A 16,639-nucleotide genomic window follows, 5' to 3' on the forward strand; every position below is an offset into this window, starting at 1 on the left:
CGTGCAGCTGCATATGAAAATTTTATATTGGCAGCAGAAGGTAAAATGACTGAGTTTGCAAGCATCCAGATGAAAGAGGAGGAGGAAAAGATTCATATTGAAACTTTTAGCTCTTTACAGAACTCTCAAGCCTGAACGGAAATGGTGAGGGGAAGGAGGCTTGAGAAGAAAAAAAATACATGAGTTTGGGGTTTTTTAGCTTTGAAAAAACTGTTTCCTGTAAAGAGCAAGATGTCCTTGAGCAGGGTGTTTGGTTTGTTTCCAGAAAGGGTATGAACCTTTCAGGCTTCAGAATGGTTTGTGGCACATCTGGTGCCTTCAGCACCCCACATTCATGTTGCTTGGATTTATTGTCTGACCACGTTCATAGCAACAATGGTAGCTGAAAATTCTGCCCCTTGTTAGTACAGAAGAGTCAAATACTTGCACCCTGTGAAGGAATTGACACTGTTTCAGGATCTGGACATCCACTCAGGAATGCTGCTCTTTTAATTTCATGTGCAACAGTGGATATTATGTTGATTTATTGCCTTTTTTTTTTCTTGTACAATTTTTAATAAACTGAAAAAACTTTATTTTTCCAGATTTGTTCCTGTCCTTTCCTAAAAATGTCCAAGGTAAGAATAACATTTCTGTCTTCCAATGTAACAATGTGAAACTGATAATTTGTTTTTAAATATTAATCTTCATGGATAAAATGTGCAACTTACATTGTGTTTGATGTATGCTTTATTAACAGTCCATAAGAGAGAATTCGCATTTAGAAGACATGATATTGAAATATTGAATGATGTAAAACATACATTAAATTAGTTTCCTGCAAGTATAAACCTCTGCAGTTAACTAATACTCTTGGAAGGATTTAATTTTGGTCCTGGAGTTGTGTATAAGCATCTTCATTGAAACTTCCATTGTGCTACCTTGTTTTGAGCAGGAATTATTTAAGGAAATTATGTTCTTAGATCTAATTTCTTCATTTACTAATAGAACCAACTGATTTTTCAGTAAAATCCTTCATTAGAAGGATTGGTGGTAACCTACACTATTATTGGCATGCTGGGATTCACCTAATTCTTGGCCCCCAGGACTGGGTATGATGTGTAAAACATCTCTGTTGGCTTATTGGAGTGAAGTGAATGATAAAAGGTGCTCGAGTAATGTGTTTGAAGAGGAAAACTGAGAGACCTAAAGATTTCTCTGCCATATTTGTAGTAGTGGGCATTCCAAACACTGTTGTGTAAATTCCCCTTCCCCCCACTTGGAGAGCTCTCTGAAGAGCACTTACAGCAGAAAACTGTCACAGTTGCTCAGGGTTTTCCTTTGAATGTGCTAGAAGTGGATTAGAAATGGTCACCTTTTTATTCAAGTCCATACAAACTGGACTCAAGCTTTTTTATTTTAACTGTGTGTGAAGACACTGTTTGAAGTGTGGAATTAGTGACTGCACTTCATACTTTGTCACACTTTGATAAATAATTGTTTGGGATTTTGTTTCCTTTTTACTTAAGGCGATCTTGGCTGGAGAGCTGAATAAATGAATTCTTTTTTAAGCTGTAGGTCATTGTTGTTTTCTGTACTTCTGTGTGAAACTGTTGAATAGTAGGAACCTCTGAGTAGTTTCCTCTCCATATGTCACGGAGCTTCAAACCGTTGGAAATAAACAAGGAAGGCAGTTATACAAACAAATATGTCTGGAGTGGTTGCTTATTATTGTCTTCTTTTATTTCATTTTTAGCAACAGCCTGCTCAGTTTACCAATCCAGAAACTCCTGGCTATGTTGGATTTGCAAACCTTCCCAATCAGGTTCACCGAAAGTCTGTGAAAAAGGGGTTTGAATTTACTCTTATGGTGGTTGGTAAGGAAACATTTTATAGTCTTTCTCAAAGTTAGTACTTGCTCACGGGGAATTTGAGGTTAAAATGAATTTTACTTCCGCTATTGTAAGACTCCAGCTTGCACCAGGAACTCTCCTGCACTTTCTTTTATAATTCTTTAATTTTATTTTTTATAGTTTATTAATTCCTGCAGCAGTTGTTTTCCACGCTACAAACTATGTTTGAATACATTAATAAGTTTGTGGGCAAAGAAATTCTGTTATGCACTCCAGTAATTATTTCTTCCTTCTTTTTCTCCTGTCTTAAAATTTTCAAGCACTCCATTTAAAACGTAGTTTTAAACTGGTTTTGCATTTGAATACAGTCTCTATTCACTTCCACGTTTTTATTAAGAGACTAGTATTAAGGAGAACATTCTATTTAAGATGTTGTTTATGTTTCTGTAGTTCAAAACAATCTGAACTCTGATCTTTCCACCCCTTCTAAATATTCTTGTAAAAGAAGACTGAGAGTCGGTTTTGATGTGAGCTGTTGCTTTTTATATGGATCATGATTTTCTGTTAGCAGTTTTAATTTAAAGTGCAATTCTATTTGATAATTAAGAGTCTGTGTTGGTATCTGAAATGGAAAGTGTCTGCAGAAATATCTTGGTCCTTTGAGAAGTCGGTTGCTGTTCTTCAAAGTTATGTGGACTCCCAAATCAGACTTGGATGATTGTCTCTCCTGTTGGGCACTGTAACTTCTGAGTTTTGGTGTTTGAACTCTGCCATTCTTGCTTTTAAATAGGCTTTTGCAAAAAGTACCCTAATAGAATTAGGCTCTTTATTACCTGGCACTACAAGAAGTAAATCCCATTTGTGTGTTAGACTTGTCCAAGAGAGATCACAGTGGGAATGAGCAGGAGAGGTGAGATAGTACAGGGCAGGAGGTGTTTAAGTTCTTAATTGTTTTGTATTCCAGTAGTTACAGGGAGAGTCTATATTCTCAAACCTTTCATTAGTTTTGCCAAATGACAGCCCTAGCACTGCTTTTATCCTGTCTTTTGTACTTTGTTGTTGGACAGACTTGGCCCTTATCTTTGGCTTCCTAGAATTTTATCATAGTTGTTCACTGCATCTTTCCCTGGATTTGCTTTGGATGGTACCATAAAGGATATCTTATAAAATCTAAGGGTAAAGCCAAACTATAAGCAGCTGTTTCAAATTATGGTATCTACTGTAACTCTTCAGAATTTACTGTTCAGTGAGCCTAGAAACCTGAAAGTTTTGAGAAAGAAAAAAGTACTTTCTCTGCTGCAGCTAAACTTAATTTCCAGATTTCTTTGAGACCAATTGCTCATAATACCATGTAAAAGGGTCCTGGCAGAAAACAATGTAAAATTATATAGACCAACAGTTGTTTCTAGCCCCTTGTAAAATAGAAATAGAGGGGAAATGACATCGTGTCAGAGTATCAGAAAGGCAATTAATCCACCCATGTCAGAGTAAGATGGAACCTTACAGTCGTTGCCTGCCAAAATTTTGAGGGATAAATGAAAACTACAAAAACAGAACTTGGAAAAAAGTCATTTCATTGAAAATTTGGAGTGGTATTTTAAGATACACTAGCAGAGGGAGGCAACTGATGTAAGATAAACTGTGCTTTAAATTGTTGATTATTTCAGCAGTTTGGAATGTGAATTCTTTCCCTTCAAATATGCACAGGGTTTAAGTATGTTCTCTCGTGGGATGTGTCACAGTGCCTGTACTGAACTATCATTCTTCATTGAGTTGCCATCCTTCTTCATTTCTGAGCATGACAATACTTCTTTAAAAGCTGTCTGCACTGACAGAGTCCTGATCAATGATTTTTCTTTTTTGCACTTTTTTTTCTGCTTTTTGCTGTGGTGTCTGAAAATACGAGCTGGATTTGGCTGCTTGGCTGTGTTGCTCCCAAAGAAATCCAAATCACTTGTATTTATTAACAATTTTGTGTTCATTCTCATTATTAAGCTATGACTTCATCTAAATAGTTATTTCACTTGAGAGTCACTAAACTACTGTAGCCAGTATAATCCCTGACAGCAACTATGAAAACTGATTTGGTTAATGTATAATATTTACCCAAACTGAAAGTATGGTATGTGGCACTGGATGAAATCACACTTTTTTTTGGTTTTGCTGAGATGATTCCATGTGGCTGTTGAGTTCCTCTGGGTGCATGTCTCCACTGGTGAAGGCTGCACTGGTACAATCTGATTTCGAGAGCTGCATTCTGTGAGGCATTAAAAACTGGCAGCTCCTACTCCAATATTTGCTTAAAAATTATTTCCATCTTTTTTTTTCTTTTGTTCAGTTATTTTAGTCAGGCTCCTATTGCAGAATAGTGTGTCTTACTTAGAAATTACGTGGCTCACCATTTTTAGCATCTAGTTTTTCTAATTAATCCTATTTCTATTGACACCTAAAATTCTAGAAAAGGATCCTTTCAGTGAATTCAGGTACCGAGCACTTCAAGAGGCTGCTCTTTTTTATGCTGTGAACATTTGTTCTGATTAAGATCTTGATCTTGAACTAATTAGTTGGCCTTTGAACTTTTTCCTCGTGGCTTAGTCAGTAGCCCTAGAACCAAAATCTGTTTATGGTCCAATATGGTAATGCCCAAATTCATCAGTATGAAAAGAATGCTCAGTGATTGTGGCATATTTCTCTTTCCTTGGGTTCTTGTTTGCCATATTAGCATAAAAAGCAGAAATAAATCCCCATTTATGATGTCTGGGTCTACAGACAATGCCTTTTTCATTGTTTAAATTGATGATATAGCCTAGGCAAGATCTAGTTTCTCACTAGGTATGATCTTTCACATTCTGGAGTGATAGGAGAAAACCATGCCTTAAAAAATCAGGAGATATGAAATGGGAAATATTAAGTTTAAATTGATCAGATCCCCACTTGACTAGCAGATTTAATTACAATTCATCAGTGAAAGCTCAGGGAAAGTACATTATAAAGCAGAGGTGTAAAAATTGTTATTCAGCCTTTTTGTGCAAACTTCTCCAATGCAAAACTATAAATTGTAAAATTTTAATTTGAAAGAAACATGAAAAAATGTATAGTCAGATAATACTGTCTGGATACAGTTGAAATTATCTATGTAAATATTTTGAATTTATCTTTTTATTGAACCCCAGGTGAATCTGGATTGGGAAAATCTACATTAATAAACAGCCTCTTCTTGACGGATCTCTACCCAGAAAGGATAATCCCAGGAGCTGCTGGTAAACACACCTTCCTTCTAGTTTCTCTGTGCTTGATGATTTTTGGAGTTGAATGCTTTAATCTTAGGAATTTAATAACAATCAGCAGTGATTCCTAGCTGTAATAGTTTCTAATGTGTTTCCTGAACCTTGAATTGTGTCATAGAATTGGTTTCCTCTGCACCCAATGTCTATGGGATATTTATTATTTAGTCCTTGGGTGTATTCTGTTAGCACCTAGAAAGTTGATCCCTTCTTTTGCTTAAAGAAAGTCACTGTGTCACAGAAAGATAAACAGTCAGAAGCTTTATTTAGTTTTTAATCAATTGCAATTTTAAACGTATGAATTGTTTATACCTGTTTGGACTTGCACCCTAATTTCTTTGCTTTGGCTTAGTATTTAGTGAATGTGAACTTCACCTCCTGTTCTTCAGTCCCTTGTCCTTTTTTTATTCTGTTAACTGAGGCATACAATTATCCAGCAAAAGAGAATATTGTAAGAAAACAGAGGAAGATGCTATTTTTCCCCCTTTACTAGTTATTGAATTACTTCCTTTTTAATAGTTTAGCTGATGATTACTAGCTGATGATTACTTATCACATTCAGCCTTAGGAAAAAAATCCATTACATATAATTCCACGTTGTTCTCCAATTACCTACAATTTTGTCTCAGTCCCCTTTGCCTTAGTTTCTCCAGTATATTAAAGAAAAGTGGAAAGTCTCATAGTATACTCTTAACAACATCTGAAGAATTTATGTATTGAGTCTTGCTGTTATCAGGGCCTTAGAATGTAATCCATAGAATAATATTTACGTGCTTGTGTCTGCCAATTAGTCTTTGGAGCTTATCTCCAAATGCCATGGTCTCACAAGTGCCATTCTGAAATGTCCCATTTGTTGCCTTCCAGATAAGATCGAGCGCACTGTGCAGATCGAGGCCTCCACAGTTGAAATCGAGGAGAGGGGCGTGAAACTGCGGCTGACCGTGGTGGATACCCCGGGATACGGGGATGCCATCAACTGCCGGGACTGGTGTGTGCACAGGGAGTTTGTTTTGATCTATTTGTGCAGACTGACAGACACTTCATGTATGTCCCTGGGTGTGTGTGTTAAGTGCTGAATATGAGGCGTGATTTTTTTTGTGTGTGGTTTTTAGAAAACCGTGCTTTCGAATTTTGAGGAAGCTTGACTTCAGTGTTATGGATTAATTCAGGTACATGTAAAAAAAAAAGCTTGAAATAAATTCTGTGACACACATGTATTTTTTTCTTTTCCCGGTCAACTTTCTTAAGCTTGAAAGAGCTTTAAGTGAAAAGTGACCTTGACTTAACTTGTAGTCACAAAGTAATGGGACACAAGAATTTCAACAGTGCTCTGAGAAAGCAAATCATCTAGTCTTTACTGTGGACAAAAATCCACCTTTAGATCTTGCCCACTTTCACCTGAGCATTCTCAGATTCTGTGCTTCATTTTTAAATGCTTTTCATCATCTTTGGTTTTTATTGTTTGGTTTGAAGGGTTTTTTTTACAAATTTGCATTGTAGTAAATACTGAGAAATAATCTTGAGATCACTGGCAGTCAGTTTCCAAAGGTAATCCCTTTCCCTACATCTCTCAGGCCTCTGAACCTCAGGGTAGGAACTGTGTAATCTCAGGCCCTGTAGTAACAGAGCAAGGGGCAACAGTTTGAACCTGAAAGAGAAAAGAAGAAATGTTTTACAGTGGTGATGTTGAGACACTGGCACAGGTTACCCAGAGAAGCTGTGGCTGCCCCCTCCCTGGAAGTGTTCATGTTGGAAAGAGCTTGGAGCACCCCAGACTAGTGGAAGGTGTCCCTGTTTGAAACTAGATGATCTTTAAAGGTCCCTTCCGACCCAAACCATTCTATGATTTTAAATCAATTTGGGACGAGAACCTTAAATTATCTGGAACGTGTGTGATTAATGCTAATCAAAACATAAATACTAACCCAAGAGAATTTTTTTTGCAGAACTGAAGTTGTGTTACATATATGTATATTTTATCTTACAATATATATTAAAAAAGTACACATAGTATCTTGATATTCTAGAATTCAACTAAAAGTTTTAAGATATGTGTGCTTCTACTTTTCCAGTCCTACAGAATCAATTAATGAATTTTTTTCCATCAGAAGGTTGGCTCACCAGCAGGATGTCTTGTTGTTATGATATTACCTTTGGAACAGCTCTACAGCTATTGACCATTGGGTGATTTCTCAAATCCACCTTTATTTTGCAGTTTTAAGACCATAATCGCTTACATTGACGAGCAGTTTGAGCGGTACCTGCACGACGAGAGTGGTTTGAACAGAAGGCACATCATAGACAACCGGGTTCATTGCTGCTTCTATTTCATTTCACCATTTGGTCATGGGTAGGTGTTTCTCTGACATTTTTTTTTTTTACATTACTTTATTTCAGGGACTTTGTTCGTGCCTGTTGACTTAAATTTTCAGAGTCAGGTTGCCATCCCTTAAGGAAGTGCTCTAACTGCTGGCATTAGTTGAATGTGTTCTTTCTCTCTGTGTAAAGAGAGATATTTATTTGGTGTGAACGTAAATTGTAATTTAGAGTAAAAATAAATAAAACTTTTTCCGTATTTTGATTTTAGCCTTAAGCCTCTGGATGTTGAGTTTATGAAGGCCATACACAACAAAGTAAATATTGTACCAGTGATTGCAAAAGCTGATACTCTTTCTCTGAAAGAGCGAGAGAGACTAAAGAAAAGGGTGAGTGTTTTTCTGGCTTGCAGAAATGTGTTGTCCTTTGATTGTAGCAGTATGGTGGCTGAAGAGAGGGACACTCTCATTAACCTTACTCTGCCCTAACTGAGGAAAATATAATCTCCTGCACAGTGTAACATCATTTAATATGTAGTTTGATATCTTGTAAATTATTTTATTGTGTATTTAACTGAGAAATTGTCCTTAGAATGTTGCTTGCAAAATGGCAGATTGGCTACATTTACAATTACATTATGACTGCATTTTGAAACTTTGGAAAAATACTTAGATACATTTGCTGATGGTAATTGTTGTCTTACCTGTTTAATCAGTCCCAAAGCAGAGACTGCATCTAGAATATGTGTGTGTGTATATATATATATATGTATATATATATGTGTATTTTTTTAATTATTTTTTTTACCCAGTCAGAATTCTGATGGTTGAAAAATGAGATTTTCTGAGATGTTTCTGATTTTGGGGTTGTTTTTCTTCCCCTGTGTCACTCTTCTTCTAAAACATTCCAGTTCTTTCTTCCAGAGGCAAGAGCTCTTAATGCATTCAGTCTTGCAGGACTTGATGCCATATTTGCTGGAGGGAGAGCAGGAGAGCAAAGGCTGGAGGAGTCAACAAATCATCATGAGTTAATAAGAGATATGAAGTTTAGAAAGGAGGGTTAGAATTAACTTTCCAAAAGGCATGCTTGATCCAGTCTTAGCTCTTGTATTTAAAACTTTATCTGTGATTTTTTTTTCAGTTATTCTGAAAATCCTTATAGCTATCTTACCTAATTTGGAATAAAAAGGCATATACTTTACTAGAAATACTTATTGTGCTAGAATTCTGCAGAAATAAAGATTGTTTTATTGTTTTTTAAAGAGCAAAATTTGGGTGTATGGCAAATGGATTCCAGCTGCAGATGCCATTCTTGGCAGTCATGAAGAGAGAAAAAAGTATTTGTTGTGTCTGTAGCTCAGCTAGCTTTTTAAACACTCCCACCTCTACCACCCAAGTAGTAATTCAGAGGTAAGAGCAAGGAGGTTTAGGCTGTGGCTTCTGAGTCAATGCTTTTATTATTACAAAAAAAAAAAAAGACAGTGTTTATTTGAACACTATTGTTTGTCTGAAAGTCTGTAGCAAGTAGTTGTTGAATATCCTGAAGAAATGTGGTGTTTAACAACAAATCCTTGTCGAGTAATTTGGATCAGTAAGATAGATCCAGATTTTTTAAGAGACTGTGTAGTAAGTAATTTTGAGATCTAAAAATACTGACTCTACATGTATATTATCTTGATTTCTTACATTACAAATCTCAGATTCTGGATGAAATAGAAGAGCATGGCATCAAGATTTATCACCTGCCTGATGCTGAATCAGATGAGGATGAAGATTTTAAAGAGCAGACCAGACTCCTAAAGGTGTGACTGGCTTCACAGGTTACATATGTGAATAATATATTGTATTTCTTTAGACTGCTCAGATGGCTTTAGAACAAGACCTGAGATGAGACCTGGAGTGAGTCACTGTGTCTCTGTGCTCAGGCTTCCCTAGCTGGAAGATGATGGCAACAATTACATTTTTTTTTTTTTAACACCTTCAAATTAAAAGAATTACCAACTTATTACCATAGTATGCAGTCCTGAGCCGAACAAGAGTTGTTCTTGGAGTTGTTTGCCCTTGTTCATTGTTAGTAACTTCTGCACTTTTGGCTTTCAGGCCAGCATCCCATTTTGTGTAGTGGGATCCAATCAACTCATTGAAGCCAAAGGTAAAAAGGTTAGAGGTCGGCTCTACCCATGGGGTGTAGTTGAAGTGGAGAATCCGGAGCATAATGACTTCCTGAAGCTAAGGACCATGTTAATGTAAGTTGGAAACTCCAATGAAATGGTAGCTTAACAAACAATCACTGAGGTGCTCAAGCACTGAATTGGGAGTTTGAAGCAGTCATGGAATCCTTGGAGACATTCAGAATTTGGCTGGGGAAGGCCGTGAGCAGCCCTGACCTGGCTGAGCTAGGCCTAGTCAGGGATTGAGCCATGTAGGCCCAATAGGTTCTCTCCAATCTGAATTGCTCAATGATTCTGTGAAAATAGTCTTTTGTCTAATTCTTTTGTGGAATGCAGTGTTGTAGCACCATTCAAACCCCCAGGAACATAAAACAGCTTGTTTGAGGCCTTGTGCTTATTTCAGTGTATCTATAGGTAGATACATCTGCAAAGGAGGAGATTTCAAAAGTCCACTGGTTGTTTTTTCACAAGCTTTGCTACTCTGTTTCTCCTGCCCAGCTTCAAAGGACTCCCCATGAGGACAGCTTCAGTCAGGGCAGCCTCAGGGCTGAGGTGGTCCCTTTACTGCACCGATTTAACTGAAATTACCTTGTAAATTAGTATTTTAAGAGGGTGTGCATGCTAAGCACATTAAGCCGAGGCAGTGCTGAATGTGAGAGTTGGTTAAGCAAGCTGATGTGACACAGGGATGTTTCATCTTTTAATTACTTTTCTTCCTCCAGCACCCACATGCAAGACCTTCAGGAGGTGACCCAGGACCTTCACTATGAGAACTTCCGCTCTGAAAGGCTCAAACGAGGCGGCAGGTTGTTGTCTCATGGCTACCTGCTGCTTCTTCCTCTTCTGAATTTATTTTTTGGTCTCTCTGTGTCTCACCTATCATTTCATTGCTGAGATTTGTTAGATCCAGGGCAGCTCTGTAGCTCCAGGAAGCACCAAATTCAATCGTCCAGCCTACAATGAGTGTAAGGAAAAGTATTTAGTAAATCCGAAGAGACAGTTGTGGCATTGAAAAGGAGCAGTTAGATCTGTGCTTTGGTCTGAGACATGAACACAGCTGGGTTGGAATGCTGGAGGTACATAAGTAGGACAGATGTCTATGATAAACATTGTCTAAAAAAACCCTGCAAGTTAGGTCATTGCTGATATATTTAAAAGAGTGGATTTTTTTTTTCAGGATTAACAACTGGAATATTTGGACTGTGTCTTTAAAAAAAAAGATATTTGAGTTCTTTTGTAGTACTTTCTTAAACATGACATGTATAAATCATTTTCTTTACATAGCAGTCACAGGGCTGTCAGCCCTATTTTGAGCTGGGATGAGTAGGGCACGGCTTTCCTGGTAAGAGAGAAGGGCAGAACACCCCATTTTTAACTGCAGTAGCAGGATTTGTAGAGTTGAGTTGGTGAGTTTTGTGGAAAACTGGGTGTTTCCTGGTTTAGATGTTTCAGCTGCGTCTCTTACTGCAGCCACTAGAGGGTTCCGAATCGCACATTTCGGGGACTTTGGTGCATTTTGCAAAACTTTTGCCATCCTGCAAAGTGATGTGACAGAGGTTTTGTCACATGCCTGGGCAGTTTTCAGCCAAAGGAGTTTGTCTCTGCCTGTAGCATTGGCCTACAAGTCCAATTTTGCCCTTCAGGCAAGATGAAGTGCTCTTCTCTCCTGGCTTTTAGATCCTGACTTCTGAAGTTCAAGGTAAAAACCCCCAAATTTCCCAGTTCTGGTGCTTGTTATCCAACAGATGTGTAGGAAGGCCTTAGAAGTATTGCTGTCTAAGGTCATCCAGAGTTAAAACAATTTTTAAAATTTTTAGAGGATTTAAAATTGCCTCTGGCAGTGACCTGTGGCAAGAGGTTGCTGTTAAGTTGGGGTATGTGAAACTAAAACATGTTTTGGTGTCTTGCCTAGTGAAGTGGCCCATATACCTTTGTTTTCACATTTCTGAAATGGGTGTTAGAATGCAGTCAGGTTTACTATAAGGGAGGGTAGTTTGCATGTGAGTTTATTTCAAGCTTGAAACTCCTGTCCTATAGGAGAGCTTGGCAATAGGTGCTTGTTGCCTGTATTCATTAATGTTCCCAGAGGGTTTTGGGCACAGAGGATTTTTTGACAATCTATTTAACCTTAAATGCAGAGTTTGTTCACTCTGCATTTTTGATGGCACTTGCTTGATTAGATCCATTAGATCTTCCCTGTTGTGACATGGAGTAGGAGGAAGCTGTTAGCAAAGCAGTAGGTGATCTTGAATAGAGCCAGGTGGGAGTCAGTCCTTTCTCCCAGGTAACAAATGACAGAACAACAGGAAACAGCCTCAAATTGCACCAGGGAAGGTTTAAACTGGATATTAGGAAACATTTCTTCACTGAAAGGATGATCAGGCATTGGCACAGGTTGCTCAGGGCAGTGGTGGAGTCAGCATCCCTGGAAGAGTTCAAAAGGTTTGTGGATGTGGCATTTGGGGACATGGTTTAGTGGTGAACACGGTGCTGCGTTAATGGTTGGACTTTATGATCTTAGGGGGGTTTCCCAATCTTAATGGTTTTATGTTTCTGACAATACTCATCTTATTTTAGGAAAATAGAAGATGAAGAAGTAAATAAAGACCAGATTCTGCTTGAGAAGGAAGCGGAAGTAAGATGACAGAATTTTGTATTCTTGTAATGGGGGGATTTTTGTTCTTGTATCACTACTTTGGGTCAAATTATTTATATGGTCTTGGTAATTTGTAAAGGAAAAGGCAGTTATATATATTTGCCAATATGAAGTTGTATAAGGGTCACTAAGAAAACAGAATGCAAAGAGGTATAGAGCAGTCTCAGGATAGGAATTTGCTGGAATAAGTGGAATCTGGTAAAACTCCATTCCATTAAGGGATGTAACACACGCTGTGTGGGCAAGGAGAAGCAATCTCACAAAACATGTAAAGGTTCTACAGTTAACAACTGCAGGCTGGGAAAAGGTTCAGCTCTGCAACAAAGGAGGGAATGATGGCAGGAATGGTCAGGAATAAAGAATGAAACAGAAATTCTCATTCTACCACTATGACAAATTCATAATGGGTAACTCATGCTCTTTTTGTTGTATCCTTAACTCAAAAAGGGTATATCCAAGACTAGAAAAAGTGCAGTGAATAGCAAAAAGTGGGCAGAAAGGCTGAAGTGGAGACCTGAAGCAGGTCCTGTACAAGGGGAGATGAGGTTAGTGCTCTTGTTGAGAAGTAGATACCAGAAAGCAAAGGGGCTTACATGATTATAGGTGGCAGGATGAATGGGAATCTGCTGTACAAGCAAGAGGTCTTGGTTAATGGGATTAACAGGTGGCTGATTTAAAAAAGTTAAAGTTAAAAGAGATGCTTCTAAGATAGTCTGTAAATTGTGGAACTCATTGGCGTGGAATTTGTGCATAAGAAGATATTTTTGAGCAGATAAGCCCCAAAATGCTGAGAGACTGGAGACTTTGCTTTCTCCATGAATGTGCTTGCTAAATGCAAAGGTAGAATTTTTTGTTTTAGCAAGTTCCAAAGGGACAGATTCTCGAGTTTGAGAGTGTGTGTGGGTAAGTACTGGGAGTGGGCATCCAGTGTTCAGGCTCTTCCATGTGCTTCCTAAGAGCCAGTACTGGAGAGAGGGCTGAGTTAGATGAACTCCTTGGCTTGCCCCAGCACAAGCAGATGCTCAGCCTTCTATTAGTGATCTTAGTGGTGACACAGGTCTCAAAAGAGAAGCAGAGTAAAAATGAAAAGGGTTGTTGTTTCAAGGAACATGAAAAAAAGAATAGTATAACGTTCTACAGGTTTAACTTCATTGTTAAGCTTAACTGTTTAGTTTGAGTTTACAGTGTAAGTGCAAAAAGGCAAAGGCACCCAAAATTGTTCCAGTGAGGCTCACTTGCCACCTCTCAGAGCTGGGTACAATAAAAGGATTTAAGTATTGAATGTGCAACAGGGTTGAATTAATCTTAGTAGCTGAGTTACATAATTACTTTATGATTAAATGTTGCAGTGCTCTAAAACTGACCTTCAACCAAGTTTAATCATGCTTATGTTTCCTTGGATGGTTTGCCTGTAGCACTTGCTTCCACCTAGTCATCACTAGCAAGGGAATTGGGGAGTAATCCTAACAATTTTTTTTTTTTTTGGTGGCAAATACTGGTATAGTTTGGTGGGACACAAACAAACTGCTTTTCTTCTGGTGATAAACTTTAGTAACTGTAAGTGTTTGTTCAGCACTTCAGCACCATCATTTTTATGCATTTAACTTCAGAGACTTCCCTTCAGGAATGCTTAAAAATCCCATCCCACAGTGCAATAATAAAACCTGTTTACTTCAGCCAGCAAATGCCAGCCTCTTCAGGGATGAAGAGCAGTAGAAGATACCATAACCCAGGGTCAGATAAAGAAAATGCGATCCCTCTCTCATATAAATAAGTAGTAGGTTGGTGACAGTGAGGAATTCTATTCTGAGGGGAGATCAGTCTGCAGAATCCTTCTGTGCTGCTCTTCCAGCTCCGTCGCATGCAGGAGATGATTGCAAGAATGCAGGCACAGATGCAGATGCAGATGCAAAGTGGAGAAGGTGACAGCAGTGCAGTTCATGGGCACCACGTGTAAAGTCTTGGGTAAGATGTTCAAACAGCCACTTGAAGGGCTTCTTCCTTTAACTGTTCACTAGTATGATTGGCATTAAGAAGTTCTGGAAAAATGTTTATGAGGTGAGTTTCCAGAGGTTTCAATTTTAATTTTTAAGGATTAACTGCTGATTCACTGACAGTGAAATGGCTTGGAGTTGTTGTGGTGTTGTGTGTATGTGTATATGCAAATTTTCCAGAAAGTCAGTATAATATATGCTGGTACGAACCATGGAAGAAGTCTTTGAAATAGTTTAAAAAGGGGATTCTAAGCTCATGATGCAGTCACTGTTTCCTTGTGACTTATAAAACATGTGCAGTTCTTGTGGGTTTCTAACTGTGAGAAGACAGCTGATCTGAAATTGCATTTTCCTGCCTTGTTTTTAGATGACTTTGTCTCCTGACTCAAAGGAGACCTTCTGGAGTTGGATTGCAGTGGTGGTGGAGCAGAAAGGATGCCTCTTGCTCCCATGTGACTTGGAGTTTCCTGTAGAATTTAATGTGGGAATGTTTTGTGGTAACTCTTGTGAGATGTATTTTGTAACATGTAGTCACACAATATTTTATATATTATACACATTTGACTTTGGTTTTTTAGTCATTTTTACTTTGAGGTCATTTTTGATTTCCCATTGTATTAGGGATACAAAGTAGACGTCGAAACTTTTCTAGCCTGATACAGCATTAGATACTATTTTTTTTAATATACCTTATTAGCTACCTGCTTCTAACTTTGTGTTCCATTTAGAAAACAAATGTCTGTCAGTGATATCTTCTTCAGAGCCAGGTAACAGTCACCTCACTAAGGATCCCTGCAAGGTTAATTTTATATATATTGCAGTGTTTACATGTGTGTGTCTGGGAGACCATCAGCCCTTTCTCTGTCTCTGCTCACTGCAGGAGGATCTCCTTGGCCTCTGCAAGCATCAAATGAAAACTCAAGCATTCCTTGTGTCTTAGCAAAAGAAAGAAGAGGAAATGTCTCTGGGAGAGGCACACTGTGTGTTACTTGACAGGCATTGTTTCCTTCAGATTTAACCTTGAGGGTTATTATTTGCCTGAAATCTTTTACTCTATTGCAGCTAATTTTGAAGAGTTTCTTGTAGGTTAGCACAAGTCGGTCCCGCTATTTTCTGGCATTATTGTAGCCAAATAAACTTGAATAATGCTGATATTGTTAAATGGGGTAAACCCCAAAGAGTAGTTTTGTATGCACAGGTGTTTCCTATATCCAAAAGCTTAAAAAAATCTATAACTCCTAATTAGTATTTTCATAATGTTTTTAGGGCATTGAAAACTGTTAAATATAGTATAAAATATATACTAGCACACTTCTATTTTTTGAAGTAATCTGTGCCTGACAGGATCAATACAAACTGTGTTTTAAGCTCTTGCTCCAAGATGGAGTCAGCAGTGTTACTTCGGAAGCGACTCTGATTTTTTTTATTAGGCCAAGGTCACTTCCCTTAACACTGATAGCAAATGGGGCTGTGTTCAGCTTGGCTGGGCTTGTGCTGCATGTCATGCCTGGTGTGGTGTTTGCAGCAGGTGATCACATCTGTAGTACACAGCTGCCCAGGTGGGAGCTGACAGGGCAAGCAGTGACACACCTCGGGTTGTCCACAGCTTCTGATAAAGCCAGCATTCAGCTTTCTCCATCTGATCTGTTGCAAAACATCCTTATCAAAACAGCTAATAAGCAGGTAGAATTACTACTTCTTTCTTCTCTTTGAGCTCAGGTGCAGCTGCGACTTTTATATTTTTTTTTAATGTTTCTTTGACAAAAATAATAGGATTTCTACGGCTAATGTATAATTCCAGTTTACTTCAGTGGTTAGATTAAATATAAACCTACTAAGCAACTGAAACTTTTACCTGCCTGAAACTACTGTTTATAAATTGTTTTATGTTTGAATCTTTCTAAAAATGTGAAATAAAGCCCTGCATCATAGCCTTTACTGGGGAGCTTCAGCTCTCTTTACAGAAGCAATTACTGTCAAAGTTAGACACGGCTCATTTGACCTTCCCTAACCTTGACAAAAGTGAAAATGAGAACCTTTTTGTATGCTGAGATTCACAGAAGCATTAAGTCCCGTTTTGTCAAATATTTACATGTAAAACTTGGGTGGAAAAACATGTTACTTCTAAATTCTTGGGTCGCTTTTTCAAAAGAGAGTATAGAAACAAAGTAATGTGGCAGCACTGCCACAGAACACTCCACCTTATTTATTTCTGTTGCTATGAGCCTGTACTTGAAGAAAAACTGTGAAGTCTGAAGTGTCTGCACAGGGGCCTGGTTGTACGTGTCACTCTCCCTGTGTTTGTTGGACTGATAGTTTTTCCCTCTGTTTTTTAACATGGGAAGAAAAGTAGATTGCCCATGTGTTTAGGGCTGTTTGGTCACTAC

The 16,639-nt window shown here is 38.1% G+C and overlaps 1 protein-coding gene across 1 annotated transcript; it reads left to right on the forward strand.

Moving 5' to 3' along the window:
- The first annotated feature begins 523 nt into the window (after window positions 1–523).
- SEPTIN2 (septin 2) lies at window positions 524–16,190 on the forward strand. Its single transcript, XM_018083162.3, has 12 exons — window positions 524–617; window positions 1,736–1,856; window positions 5,006–5,092; window positions 5,981–6,104; window positions 7,332–7,466; window positions 7,704–7,821; window positions 9,132–9,233; window positions 9,532–9,677; window positions 10,325–10,408; window positions 12,180–12,237; window positions 14,111–14,223; window positions 14,620–16,190. The coding sequence occupies exons 1-11, from the start codon at window positions 609–611 to the stop codon at window positions 14,213–14,215; spliced, it is 1,089 nt and encodes a 362-aa protein (XP_017938651.1). The 5' UTR covers window positions 524–608; the 3' UTR covers window positions 14,216–14,223; window positions 14,620–16,190.
- The last annotated feature ends 449 nt before the right edge of the window (window positions 16,191–16,639 follow it).

Source organism: Manacus vitellinus, unplaced genomic scaffold (genome assembly GCF_001715985.3).
Source record: "Manacus vitellinus isolate BGI_N305 unplaced genomic scaffold, ASM171598v3 scaffold_60_pilon, whole genome shotgun sequence".
NCBI lineage: Eukaryota > Metazoa > Chordata > Aves > Passeriformes > Pipridae > Manacus > Manacus vitellinus.

What these genes read in the sequence shown, in the direction of transcription:
- SEPTIN2 (XM_018083162.3), top strand. An exon ending in GCCATCAACTGCCGGGACTG is followed by an intron (nt 6,105 to 7,331) that starts GTGTGTGCACAG and finishes TTTATTTTGCAG; the next exon opens with TTTTAAGACCATAATCGCTT. An exon ending in AGGCTCAAACGAGGCGGCAG is followed by an intron (nt 10,409 to 12,179) that starts GTTGTTGTCTCA and finishes ATCTTATTTTAG; the next exon opens with GAAAATAGAAGATGAAGAAG.